The 14,664-nt window shown below is 37.8% G+C and overlaps 1 protein-coding gene across 1 annotated transcript in view; it reads right to left on the bottom strand.

Moving 5' to 3' along the window:
- CRB1 (crumbs cell polarity complex component 1) overlaps positions 1–14,664 on the bottom strand; it is a 208,625-nt gene that overhangs the window by 99,878 nt on the left and 94,083 nt on the right. The window contains exon 5 of the mRNA XM_047840392.1: positions 13,174–13,356. Coding sequence (XP_047696348.1) covers positions 13,174–13,356 — 183 coding nt within the window. The remainder of the gene's footprint in view (positions 1–13,173; positions 13,357–14,664) is intronic.

Below are 14,664 nucleotides of genomic sequence, written 5' to 3'. Positions count from 1 at the left end.
GAAGAAATGATTGGTAAATGAAATTCCTTGAGTCACTGAGGGCCCAATGCATGAGTGGAGGGCCTTGGGTGAGAGTGTAATATGGAAGGTAGTCCAAACATGGGCAGGTACTGGGATGTGGTGAGTAATGAAAAACAGGTAAATTGGCAGGTGTCAGAGTGTCAGTCTGCCTTGAACATTCAGGATCCCGGCAAATTCTTGCTGGCTGTGCCAAGAATGCAAGACCTGACCATTCTTTACCTGAGCCAATATTCGGGATTTTTTCTTTTCCACCAAGCAACTTTGAGGTGACATCTCTCTCTGGGACCAAAAGCAGACTGACTTACTGCTTGCTATGAAAACAGCTCTTAGGCTATGGATAATGACCTAGGAATCTGGTCTGTCACTTGGAAGACAACAGACTACAGATTAAAGAGCCCTCTTTTTTTTAATGTTTATTTATTTATTTTGAGAGAGAGAGAGCACACAAGCAAGGGAGGGGCTGAGAGAGAGAGAGAAAGAAAGAATCCCAAGCAGGCTCCACGCTGTCGGCACAGAGCCCAACACAGGGCTCCATCTCACGAAGTGTGAGATCATGACCTGAGTTGCAATCAAGAGTCAGGAGCTTAACTGACTGAGCTACCCAGGCACCCCTAAAGATATCCCTCTTTAGGGCCTCGAACTATGGAAGCAAATTTCAACTGTCAATCGGACAGTCTGGTTCAATCACACAGATGACTATAGTAAGAACCCATTGTCTAATGAGACTGACTAGAATCAAGCTGCTCACCAAATTTAAACCACCCAGATCACTGCTATTACCACCATCACTGCTGGATTCCATTCTCATACTGGACAAAACAGTACATTCACCATCATGGGAGATAGCAAAAAACTGTATGTTTGTGATCTAGAAGCCACCAATGCCTGTGACTCCTGCCAAAATTGGTCTAACTGTCTTTCAGTGAAGAGGGCCACATTCCATGGAGCATTTCCTCTGCCTTATATTTTTTCTAGAAAATTAAGTACATTGGATCTCTGAGAGTCTCTTTCAATCTCTCTTTTTTTAATATGAAATTTATTGTCAAATTGGTTTCCATACAACACCCAGTGCTCCTCCCAACAGGTGCCCTCCTCAATGCCCATCACCCACCCCGCCTCCCTCCCACCCCCCATCAACCCTCAGTTTGTTGTAAGCTTTTAAGAGTCTCTTATGGTTTGGCTCTCTCCCTCTCTAACTTTTTTTTCCCTCTCCCTCCCCCATGGTCTTCTGTTAAGTTTCTCAGTTTCCACATAAGAGTGAAAACATATGGTATCTGTCTTTCTCTGTATGACTTATTTCACTTAGCATAACACTCTCTAGTTCCATCCACGTTGCTACAAAAGGCCATATTTCATTCTTTCTCATTGCCAAGTAGTACTCCATTGTGTATATAAACCACAATTTCTTTAACCATTCATCACTTGATGGACATTTAGGCTCTTTCCATAATTTGACTATTGTTGAAAGTGATGCTATAAACATTGGGGTACAAGTGCCCCTATCCATCAGCACTCCTGTATCCATTGGGTAAATTCCTAGCAGTGCTATTGCTGGGTCATAGGGTATGCAAACTGGTACAGCCACTCTGGAAACCAGTGTGGAGATTCCTCAAAAAATTAAAAATAGATCTATCCTATGAAAGTCTCTCTCTTAAGCACATGCATGACTACCATTGGTATTTTGCCACTATAGACATATTTTAAGGTTATACTGTTGCTGTTCCAGTGTGATCAGCTGGCTCTTATTTTCAGTTTTCCAAGCTATCTACAACCAGACAAGAGTGTGTTGTTTTTCTCATAAAGGCCAACCAACAATTGGCAGATATCCAAGAAATTCAACAGCTATTCCATATCTGCTTATCATTCATTCTCTGGTAAGACTTCTGGCACCACTGAGATGTGAGGCAGGCTTTTGGAAAATCAAGCCCAGAAGATTTTTGACTATATCTCCTTTACCTCTTCCTGGTCCACATACTTTATTGAGGCAGGCCACAAAACACAGCCATCACCAGAAAAGAATTATCTCATGTAGGCCACCTCCTAGGCAATGATCAGAATGAAAAGGGTGGAAAATATAGATTCCTTTGAAAATTCATGATTCTGCCCCTACCATTAATAACCAGGCCACCTTGGTTTGTATATACTCTGAGTGGCAGCTCACCTAAAGGGGAGACTAAGGAATTGAGACTTTGATTCAGCTACCTGGATTCTTTTATTGAACTAACATGGTCCTAGATCATAAAGAGAATGACCACTTGGTTGAAAATACTGGCCACCAATTTTTACAGTGGCCCACTTGGACCAATTTGAAAAATATAATGTACCACTGCAAATTTTTTAAATGACCTTTTCATATTTATACTTGACTCCTTTCACTGAAAGGAACTGGTTCAAGCAGATATTTGGAGAAAAGGTAATGATATAGCTACAAGGATGGAACACATCAGTTACATAGCCATGGAAGGGAGAACAACAATCAGCACTTGAGGGTAGGACACTTTAGACTCTAGGTGGTTCAGGGGAAGGTGGAAATTTATACTCTCCTTGTCCCTTAGACCCAGCATTGCCGACTGGAAAACAATAATATGGTCTAACTGAATCCAGCAGCATCTGTAGTTGACAATTTATTTCACTACTGGATTTGTCGACATGCTATAAAAACTCTGTAGTCCTGGAGATCCTAAACTACTCTGCCATGCCTGACACCACCGATGGCATTCCTAAACCTGTCCCCTTCTCAACCTTGGATGTGTACAAACAGATGGACACCTATAATATTGTATCCATCCTAATAATGCAAATTTATATGCTCCTCCTGATGCCCAAGCAGCTTTGAGTTGTCATACATAGTAACCAAGGCTGCAACTACTCAGTGACACTGCCCAATGTACCACATTAACCAAACCAACATAACCATGATCTAAATCAAGTTTAGCAACAATTTCCAAACTGGAGTGAAGTGTGTTCCTCTGTATTATATATTTGTATGTGAAAGAATGCTTTTCCTTTGAGGGTGAGGGTTACTCATCTATTACCCCAGAGATTATTAATGACGTCAAAGAATTGCCAGGTGGGTCTAAACACCCTTGCATAAGTCACAGACTGGCTTTAGACTATATCTTGGCTATCTGAAATAATGGCTTCCCTGGGATTTACTCCGTTTGCTGAGTTCAGGACCTTGGGGAGTAGAACTGAAGTCAATATTACATGCTGACCTTATCCTATTGCTTACAGTCTTGTTGACAGTATCCTTTTAGAAAAATTTTTTTTAATGTTTTATTTATTTTTGAGAGAGAGAGAGAGACAGAGCATGAGCAGGGGAGGGGCAGAGAGAGAGGGAGGCACAGAATCAGAAGCAGGCTCCAGGCTCTGAGCTGTCAGCACAGAGATCAATGCAGGGCTCGAACTCACGAACTGTGAGATCATGACCTGAGCCGAAGTCGGATGCTCAACCAACTGAGCCACCCAGGCGCCCCGACAGTATCCATTGTATGAGGCAAATAAAACAGATTTGGTCCCAATCTCTGACAGTCCGATTAATCAGGGTGGCTAATAGAGTGGCATATTCATATGAAAAATCAAGTTTAGCCAAGAACGCGTATGGCAATGGAATGGTTTGCTGGAAGAAGCAATCCATCATGGGCTTGTGTATCCTTGCAGGCTCTTGCTAAGAATGCCAAGAATGCATGGCCCTGACTGCATGGCCCCAGGTCATTCCTTGGGGTTGGTTTGACTGCAAGTTAATGTGAAGGATGAAGCAATGTCTCGCTCTCAAAGAGTAGGCTCCATACCGCTTTCTATAAAAACAGTGGATTCCCCATCTCAGTGTTCTTCAGTTGTACCTCTGTCATACTCATCTAGTCCATATATATAGTGTCAACTCTGTGGGACTTGTGTGCAAAAGCAATTGAGGTAAATCTGATGCTCATGCTGTTTGTTGTGTGGGCCTTTTTTTTGTGACTCAAAAGTCTTATGTCTTCTGCCAGCATCCATGAAGCATTCACATACTAAGTTACGAGCTTGTAATTAGGATGAAATAAAATCTCAGATCCAACAATAGGTTTAGTAGAGAGAAGATCAGGTAGTTCTTCTTTGACTGAAATCAGAAATCTGAAAATCAAATTATAGTAACAAAGAAGGGAGTATTGGAAGTTTGAAGGAAAAGAAAGTATAAAAGGTCATCTTGGGAAGTGGAACTTCCAAAGGATTGTTTTCTAGTGCTAAGGCCCTCCTTGAGATGTGGGTCATAAATTTAAAGTGATACTCATCAGTGCAGTGGGTGACTTGTGAGATTTTCTCCAGCCACATTCAAATTGCTTGTAGATGTGGAGAAGGTCGAGTGTTAGGTCTAATCATAAGAGTACTTTTGCCAGGTAAGTGCAATGGAGAGAGACAGGGTCAGGGTTGCTGACAGTATATGCAAGGGAATAATTATAGGATTAGACTATGAAATCCAAGCTGGGATAAGGAAGGAGGTAATTAGTAAAGAAAAAAATATTAGAACAATTGACTAGGAACAATGAAAAAAGTCTTGGAATTAAGAGAACTGGAAAAAATAGAGGTTATGGTTAGAGAATAGAATGATTGACAGTGAGGTTGTTTTTGGTTTTTGTTTGTTTTTTGTGTTTTTTTTTTAGTGAGGTTACTGGTGATGAAAAAACTGTGATCATAGGGTAAGTAGAAGTTGTGGGGTGGCAGTCATGGTGTTTAGAAATAAGTAGGCCAATGGGACATAATGGGTGCATGGACTTTCTGCATGGGTGTTGAAGCCTCTGAGAATGATAAAAGTACAATACTAAGATCTTCAGTGATGGAGGGGAAGGCACCAGGAGGAAGGAAGAAGGTTGCAGTGAGGACAGGAAGTAGGTGGCATCATCCAAAGACACAGGCTTTAAAATAAGTTGAGCGTTTGAATGAAGAGAGAGGAACGACTGCCTAGAAGTAACAATGAAATGACAGGGACATGTAGCTTATTTTCAGGACCAGTTAACTGGGATTTGGGAGAACAGAAAACTGCCTCCATGTGAGAGGGCTGCAGAAGAAATAGTATCCTGAGAAGATAGCTGGATTTCAGCTAAAGCAAGTAGGTGAAAGAAATGTTTGGACAAGAGCTTAAGGTTATTGGTAACTGAGCTTAATAATAATGCTTGGGATCTTTAGCACATAGTGGGCAGTCCAGAAGAGGGTGGGAAATTGGGTGAAATTAGGCAATGCACAGAGCATTTTGGCATAAGAGACTGAGGCTCAGTGGACCTGGCATGAAGGGACTTGGGTGCTGGGGCATCTAGAGGGGATTGAGGTATGTTCACCTGTAGGTCATGGTGAGATTACTTCTAAGAGACTTAGGAGGAATTTATAGTCAATTATGATTACATACTTTTCAGGAATTCTTATGTAATGTCTAGGAGGAGGTGAATAGGATCACTACAGAAGTAGGAGTGGTTTTTACCAAGAGCAGGTATAATAATCTCTTTTGGGTAAAAGAGATCCGACTCTTCTGTAAGAGATTTGGTTGATCTAAGGTTTTGAATACTTTCCCTAGGACTGGGACCTGAGCTGCTCAGGGCTCAAGTAAAATTCCAGGTGAATGTAATTTGAAGATGGTTGGGGAGAAGGAAGCGGGGGTAGGGGAGAAAGGTCTTTCTTAAGTGTCTTCTGCGTTACTGTCAGAAGGCAGACTCTAAACAACTACAGCAGTGAACTTCGGTATAAGGGTTGTAACCATTGATTAGGTCAGGTGAATTGTTCTTCCCAACGATTACCATGCTTAAAGAAACTTTGGGGGATCTTGGGCAGCTAGAAAATGACATGTGGTGTCAATATGGCCACCCTCACAGGAAGCAAACATGCAGTTGATGACATCATATGAGGGTTTGCATATGATGGTCCACTGCAAGCACATATCCTAGCATCTTCACTCTCTTCTCTGAACATTTTGTTCAATTTCTTGCACTAACAAACACCTTTATATGATTAGAACATGTTACTGCCGTTACAGCTTTTTTAAATGGTGGTAGCCCATACCTCTCACAGGAAAATAGGATTTCAACATGAAAATGTACCATTCAGGTCCTTGAAGTTGCAAGGACGGCACCTATAACCTATAACAATGTGAATTATTGAGAATTGAATTACGAATTTCCTAGTGAAGAATTTATAATGGTGTTATTCCTTTGTTTTAGAAAATTAATCTTTTTCTAATACATGGCCAGAATATTTGATTTGGAGAGTTGGCACCTGTCTACTGATTATTCATTTGAGAGCTTTTCCTTAGGTCATTTGACTTCAAGTCAACAAAATGATGCTTACCTGTAAAGTAGCCAAGACCCTTGATGGCATGGTTATCTATCTCTGTCATTAGGGTACCACAGATATGCCCATTCTCTGTATTTGTTCTAAATTTGGTTTACCAAATCATAGCCGTTACATTTTCCTACTAGCTATAATATCTTAGTAGAGCATGGGTAGTAAGTACAAAAACATGATTTTCAAAATTAATCTATGTACAAGGAGGTGGCACACTTTTCCTAATTATTGTAGTTACCATAGCAAAACCAAAAGTAGTTCAAGCAAAAATGTGCTCATACACAATACAAACAGTTTTGTGTATAGAGGTTAATATGCATAACAAAGGCAGAGGAAGGGAATTAGATGAATCTATTGGAAATATTAATACACATTTTATTAAGTAAGTAAAAACTGAAGCAACACTTGATCTTTTAGAATAATAGTCTTATATGTGTATCAAATATATTTAAGTCATTTAGGACCTGAACTCTCAAAATTAAAATTGTAAGTAAGAAAAACAATGAATCTCTCAGAACAACAATAAGCCTAAAACATAAAGTCAGCAAATGAACAAATCCTATTGAAAAATCTCTCTTTAGGCAGGAGATATCAACTGTCCCATATACCTCAATACTTCATGAATACGTGACACTTTCAATGCTACATGTTTGGCTCTATATGCCGATTTCAGTTGGATTTAGGTAAAGTGACAGGTTTTAATTTTTAAGGAAAAGTGAATGCTTCATTTTTAGTAACATTGTGCTTGAAGCAGATGAACCTGAGAATTGAGAGCTCCTGTAGACAGTCACTTTGCCAGGTGGCTCTCATCGGGGTGTTTATTGTTAAAAACCCCGCTATTTCTGCCTGAGGTTTGAAGCCAGGACTTCACAAGATCCCCTGCTGCACTCCTCAATTCTTTCCACGCAGAGAGCAGATGGGTGAAGCAGAATAAATCCCAGCCTCAGAGGCAATAATGTAGCATTCCAGAGACCAGTGATGGTGTTGCTTTTAGTTGGAGTAAATGCTAATTGGAGTTGGGAGTGAAATTTAGAATGGAAAATTGGACTTGCTTTATGAGACAGTTGGGAAACTTGTTAAGGGTATTATCACTACCATATTTTGATAAACAGAAACAAAATGTTAACATTACAAACTTTAGTCAATTGTTTCCAATTTAGCTTGGTTGGTTAGAACAGGATGCTTCAAGGATAAGCACACAGGTCGTGGGATCCTGTCTTAATCTTTAAACTAACACGGTCCTTTGTATTAAAAAATGCTAACTTACCAAATCATTTGGATTCTTGTAACTTCTAATAAATTGTATGTCACAAAAATAGCATAAATAGGTCATCTCTTCTGATCTGTCTGTATCTTTTTATGGTTTCGCTGAGGCAGTTATGACACTGCCTTGTATTTTTGTGCATCTTTTTCATCATGGTTTTTCCGCTTTGGGGGGGAAGAGATCATGTATTTTCATTATTATATCCCTAGAACTGAGTCCATTGCCCCAAACTGGAAAGCTAAAACATAATAGAAAGAAGCAGCCAACATTCCTTCCAGTAACGGTCAAGGATGGTCATACAAAATAAAGTTAATTTACTGATTTTGGAATGGACTGAACAGTGTTATGCAACGACAGGCTTTCTTTGATTATAGGTTTATTTAACTGACCACTAAAATTATGTGACTATGTGGGTTTAAATAAACGCATCGACCTGTAAATCAAGTGTTTATGCGCCATTATTATTTCAATTTGAGTGCTGCAGCTATGGGGACAAAACAGTCATGACAGTATGTGAAGATATTTTGCCAAGGAAATTTTATTTAATGATTTTGGGGAATTAGAGGATAGTAACCACTATTGCAACCAGACCCATGAGTTTCCAAGTCATTAAAATACCTAAATGGATCTTCATATTTTTCTCAATTATAACATTGAATGAGACTCTTGGTCTCTCTGGGCCATGATAACTTGCTGTACTTGTTGGAATTCCCAGAGAAGCCACGGATAAAAGCTAGTCTTTCTTCAGAGGGGATTGGATCTTGTCACCAGAATTCTCTGCCTCCTTGTTTTCACTATTTCTCACTTTCCATAACCGCAAGCTCTCTTTATTTCTATCTCCCTGCATATTGTCTTCTGGGGCTCTGAGTTAATTTCTACTCTAGTATATTTCACTTTTTAATTATAAAAAAGTTAGAAAATTACATTGCATATGCAACCATAAGCATTTTCAACACAGAAGGTAACTCTATACATAGTGAAGAGTAACAAACACATCCTTAATTATAATAAAAAAGAATAGTTTGTAGCTATATTTAACAACTCCAGTGGTTTCTTTGAATGGTGATCTGTCATTAAATGTATTATAAGAGTTGCATTTTTTATCATGATATAAAAAAATGTTTTAATCTAATAAGTGATAGAACTGTAAACTTTTACAGATGTATAAAAAATAAATTTGTGTCATTTATATCCTTAGCAGAGGCCAGTGGGAGCCCTGTGGCACCACATGAACAAAATAGACAAAAATAATAACAATGTAACAGCTCTGAAATTTAACTTATCATTGGACCCATAGCCCACCAAAGTAGGTCAGGACTATTTTCCAAAACTAAGCAGATCACTGCCTGCTAATTTTTTTTTTTTTAATTCTGATAGGACTCAGAATCTCCTAACGTAACATCCAGAATGTCAAGGATTCAACTGAAAATCATCCATCATTCCAAGAACCAGAAAAACCACTAACTGAATGAGAAAAGAAAATAAACTGGCATCAACACTGAGTTGCATCAGATGTTGAAATTATCTGACAAGGGTTTTAAATAAATCATCACAAAATGATTTAATAAGCAATTAAAAATTCTCTTGAAATAAAGACTTCCTAAATTTGGCAAAAGATATAAATCCACAGATTTGAAAAGCTGAATGAAACCCAAATAGAACAAACTCAAATAAATTGACACCAACACATCATAAATAAAATTCTGAAAGCTAAAGACAAAGTTGAAGGTATTATCACTACCATATATTTTCTCTTCAAGCATCCAGAGAAATGATGCATTACCTATATGGCAACACCAATTTCAGTGACACCAGATTTCTGATTTTAAACCATGGTGTGTAGAATGAAATGGTGTATATTTTTTCAAATGCTGAAAGAAAAGAACTGTCAATTCTCTTCACGAGTTTTCTAAATTATATGTAGTGATTAAAACAAGAACTATAATACCATCTGATCTTCAAGACAATGATATTCTGAAATGGGAAAGATAAAGAAATCTAAATGGAAATAAAGTCCCTCTATTTCAGTCAAAGTGTTAATGTTAATACCAATAGGCTGTAATACCCAGAACCTCCACCATGAAACTACACAAAACAATATGCCCAAAAGTGCTGTAAATAAATCAAGATGAAGTCCTGAAAAACGGTCAAGTAACCCACAGGAAGGCAAGGAAAGAAAAACAAGGGAATCCAGAAGAAAACAAAATAAGAAAATGAGAAACTTCAACATGAACATATCAATGATTACTTACACTAATTAAAAAGGCAGAAATTGACAGGATAAATTTTTTTTAAAAAGCTGACCCTACAATATGTATTTAATATACTGTTTATAAGAAATTCATTTCAAAATCAATTACAAGTATAGGTTGAAAGTATAATGATGGAAAAAGATATACCATGCAAACATGAATTTCTTAAAAGGCAGGAGCAGTAAATTTCATATTTAAAAAAAAAGAAAATCTGAAAGAACTGACAAAAAAAAAAATTCCTAGAACTCACAAGCCCATATAGCAAAGTTGCAGGGGATAAGGTTACTATACAAAAGTTGATTGCTTTCCTGTATAACAGCAATGAACAAGTGGAATTCAAAATTAACAACACATTTACATTAGCACCTCAAAAATGGAATACTTAGGTATAAATCTATCAAAATATGTACCAAATCTATATGAGGAAAACGACAAATCTCTGATACAGGATATCAAAAAATAAATAAATAAGTGGAAAAATATCCCATGTTCATGGACACAAAGATTAAATATTTTCAAGATTATTAGTTCACCCCAACTTGATGCAATCCCAACCAAAATTCCAGCATATAACCTCATAAGTATGAACAAACTGATTCTAAAGTTTATGCGAATGGGCAAAGGACCCAGAATAGCAACACACAATACTGAAAGAGAAAAATATTGGAGAACTGACGTTACCCAAGTTCAAGACTTCCAGACAGTAATCACATGTGGTATTGGCAAAATATACATAAATAAATAAATAGAACAGAACAGATAGCCTGCAAATAAACGTATGTAAATACAGTCGATTGATCATATACAAAGAGCAAAGCAATAGTCTTTTCAGTGCATGGAGAAACAAAAGATAGTCTTTTCAATACATGGCAGGGGAACAACTGGACATTTACATACGGAAAAGTGAATTTAGATAAAAACCTTACACCCTGCACAAATATTAACTCAAAATGGACTGCAAACCTAAATCTAAAATGCAAAACTATAAAATGTCTGGAAGATAACATGGGAGAAAACCTAGATACCCTTAGGTAAGTTGATGACTTTCTAGATACAATACTAAAGACATGATCCATGAAAGAAATAACTGATAAACTTATTAAATTTAATAAGCTTATTAAATTTAATAAACTTATTAAAATTTAAAACTTCTGCTTTAGGAAAGACATTATCAAGAGAATGAGAAGACAAAGTGGATAATTCCTCACGAAATCTCTCTTCTCTTTTTTTTTTTTTTTTAATTTTTTTTTTTCAACGTTTATTTATTTTTGGGACAGAGAGAGACAGAGCATGAACGGGGGAGGGGCAGAGAGAGAGGGAGGCACAGAATTGGAAACAGGCTCCAGGCTCTGAGCCATCAGTCCAGAGCCCGACACAGGGCTCGAACTCACGGACCGCAAGATCGTGACCTGGCTGAAGTCGGACGCTTAACCAACTGCGCCACCCAGGCGCCCCTCTCTTCTCTTTAAGTACACAACAAAACTAGATTTTTTCAGTCTGTGCTGTAGTTAAATGTGGTCATATGACTAAATCTGACCAATGAAATATGAATAGAAGAGATAGCCACTGCATTTGGTATTGGTCCATAAAAACTTAGATGCCATGCTCCATTTTCTTTCCTCCTGTAGTGGCTTGCTGCAGAAGAGCATGAGAAACTTGGAAACCATTTTTGAAGATGGAAAAAAAGGAGAGAAGAGCTTGTGACCATGAATCACCATTTAGAGGACAAGCGATCATGAGAATCCATTTTTGGAATTTACATCCGTGAAAAATAACTGATTTCATTAAGCCATAGAGATTTGGGACAGCCATGACTTCTTTATTCATATAGTCATTCTTGGCAGCTTGTCAAAAATTGAGGCCAACACACTTTTCCAGAACATTCAAGTGCCTCTCCTGTTTGGATCTGCAGATTCATTGGTCAATTATGTCCTTTTGTCTAATGAGGCAATATTTACAATGGCCTCTAACTTCGATATAATTTCCTCTTTATAGACCTAAATGTAACATTGAAAAAATTTATAACTCCCCTAACCTGTTTCAAGAAGAATTTAAAATAGCTGACAAAAATACATATACTATACCAAGATCAAATATTTTTTTAAAAAATAAGAAAAAAAAGGCATCTATAAGAAATAGGAAACTTAAATAATCCCAGGTAAGGTAAATACACAAATATATTCCAGAAAAAAACTGTATGCTTATAGAACTCACATTAGCTGATAAGATTTCTAGCAGACTGTATGATCAGCAAATATGATGCATTCCACAATTTATTTCATGCTTTTTATCATTTATCAAGATTTTTTTTGCATGCTTTTTACTAAGGGAAAAAGCATGCAAGCTAGAAGTTGTTCAGGAAAAATATTACTTCTCCTGACATTGACACTGGGGAGATTTTTCTATGTGTTCTCATAGAGGGGACAGTGATTAAGGAAATGTCTTCTATAGCAAACTTAAGTGCCATGAATCAAAGATCATTAAACTTCGCAACTGAAACTCTAAAAGGGAACAGTAAGTGAAAATATAAGTGAAAATTTTCCCCTGTTTTCTTATTCCTTATTTACTTTTTTCAGAAATCTTCAATAACAACCTAAATGTTTTCCTCAGGTATCAATTAATCTATTGAAAAAGGAGTAAGATGGAAAAGTTAGATTGTAATTCGTTTTCTCAGTGGTGTCTATGCAGTAGTAGGTCAGCCGCTACTCATTACCAAATATGGGGACTGCCTCCAAACTTCTGAAAATGTTCAGAACACGGAAGCAGACACAAACACAAGTGCTCATTGGAAACACACACGCAAACCTCCCCTGGGTTTCAGCGTAAGAATGTTCCGCATAAGAGAAAGATAAAATCGTTTACGTTTGACATACATGAACAACGTTAGCTATAAAGTAGGGGAGGAATATTCCTTGAGACTAGATAATTGTTCTCAGTGTAAATATAAATAAGTGCATTAACCTTTTACAGGCAAATATGAATAACACAAAAAGTTAGCATCATTATAAAATTTAGTAACATAAAAATTTCAACATTTTCTGTTTATAAAGTAAAGAATTTGAATCAGGCTCCAATTCCCAGTATAATGCATAAAAAATATTTCCCCTTTATACAACCTCTTTTATCCTTATTTTTAACATTTTCCTCATGATTTGAAGAATTATGATTTATGAAATACGCTGTTTTTCATGCCCACAAGGGGGACCCTTTGCACCATAGCAGCAGAGTTTATACAGCAAGGATCTTACTGCTCTTACACCATTTGGTTAAATGCATGATCTGCCATAAAGTGCTAAAAAGTCAAGGCATCTCCCCTCCCCTTGTCCTCACCTGTGAGTCCAGGGGGACAGATACAAACATAACCTGAGGCTTCAGGGTAGCTGAATGAAGAAGGCAGCTGAGCAATGTGTCCGTATTGTTTCTCTGAGGACAGCTCCACACACGCCCCACCAGAGTGGCAGGGGTTACTGTTGCATTCATTGATGTGAGTCTCACACTGGGTACCTGTGTATCCTGCAGGTTAAAAGTTCAGAGAAGCTGCTAAGTCAAAGATCCTCAACCGTAGAGTTTAATACCTGAAAGGAGGCCGATCACTGTGCTGCCACCAATTCACAAGACAACGTGTTACTCTCAAGGAGCTAGCAAGAAGAAAATGGTAAAGGAAGGCTTCCTTTTTTTTTTTTTTAATTTTGCAAGTCCAATTTTTAAAATTTTATTTATGTATTTTTTAACATAATTTATTGTCAAGTTTGCTAACATACAGTATATACAGTGTACTCTTGGCTTCAGGAGTAGATTCCCGTGGTTCATCACTTACATCAACACCCCATGCTCATCCCAGCAAGTGTCCTCCTTAATGACCATCACTCATGTTTCCTGCTCCCAGCCCCCCACCCCCATCAACCCTCAGTTTGTTCTCTGTGTTTAAGAATCTCTTACGGTTTGCCTCCCTCTCTGTTTGAACTATTTTTTTCCTTCTTTCCCCTACGGTCTTCTGTTAAGTTTCTCAAATTCCATATATGAATGAAAACATGATATCTGTCTTTCTCTGACTTCTTTCACTTAGCATAATACCCACCACTTCCATCCACGTTATTGCAAATGGCAACATTTCATTCTTTTTCATCACCAAGTAGTATTCCATTGTGTGTGTGTGTGTGTGTGTGTGTGTATACCACATCTTCTTTATTCATCAGTTGATGGACATTTGGGCTCTTTCCATAATTTAGCTATTGTTGATAGCACTGTTATAAACATAGGGGGTGCATGTGCCTCTATGAATCAGCGCTCCTGTATCCCTTGGATAAATTCCTAGTAGTGTTATTATTGCTGGGCCACAGGGTAGTTCTATTTTCATTTTTTGAGGAACCTCCACACTGTTTTCCAGAGTGGCTGCACAAGTTTGCATTCCCACCAACAGTGCAAGAGGGTTCCCATTTATCCACATCCTTGCCAACATCTGTTGTTTCCTGAGTTGTTAATTTTAGCCCCTCTGACTGGTGTGAGGTGGTATCTCAAAGCGGTTTTGATTTGTATTTCTCTGATAATGAACAATGTTGAACATCTTGTCATGTGTCTGTGAGCCATCTGGATGTCTTCTTGGGAAAAGTGGTTATTCATACCTTCTGACCATTTCTCCACTGGATTATTTGTTTTTAGGGTGTTGAGTTTGTTAAGTTCTTTATAGAGTTTGGATACTAACCCTTTACTCGATATGTCATTTGCAAATATCTTTTCCCATTCCGTTGGTTGCCTTTTCGTTTCGTTGATTGTTTCCTTTGCTCTGTAGAAGCTTTTTATCTTGATGAGGTTCCAATAGTT

This window comes from Prionailurus viverrinus, chromosome F1 (genome assembly GCF_022837055.1).
Source record: "Prionailurus viverrinus isolate Anna chromosome F1, UM_Priviv_1.0, whole genome shotgun sequence".
NCBI classification, from domain to species: Eukaryota; Metazoa; Chordata; class Mammalia; order Carnivora; family Felidae; genus Prionailurus; species Prionailurus viverrinus.
This window is presented reverse-complemented; position numbering and strand designations above follow the sequence as displayed.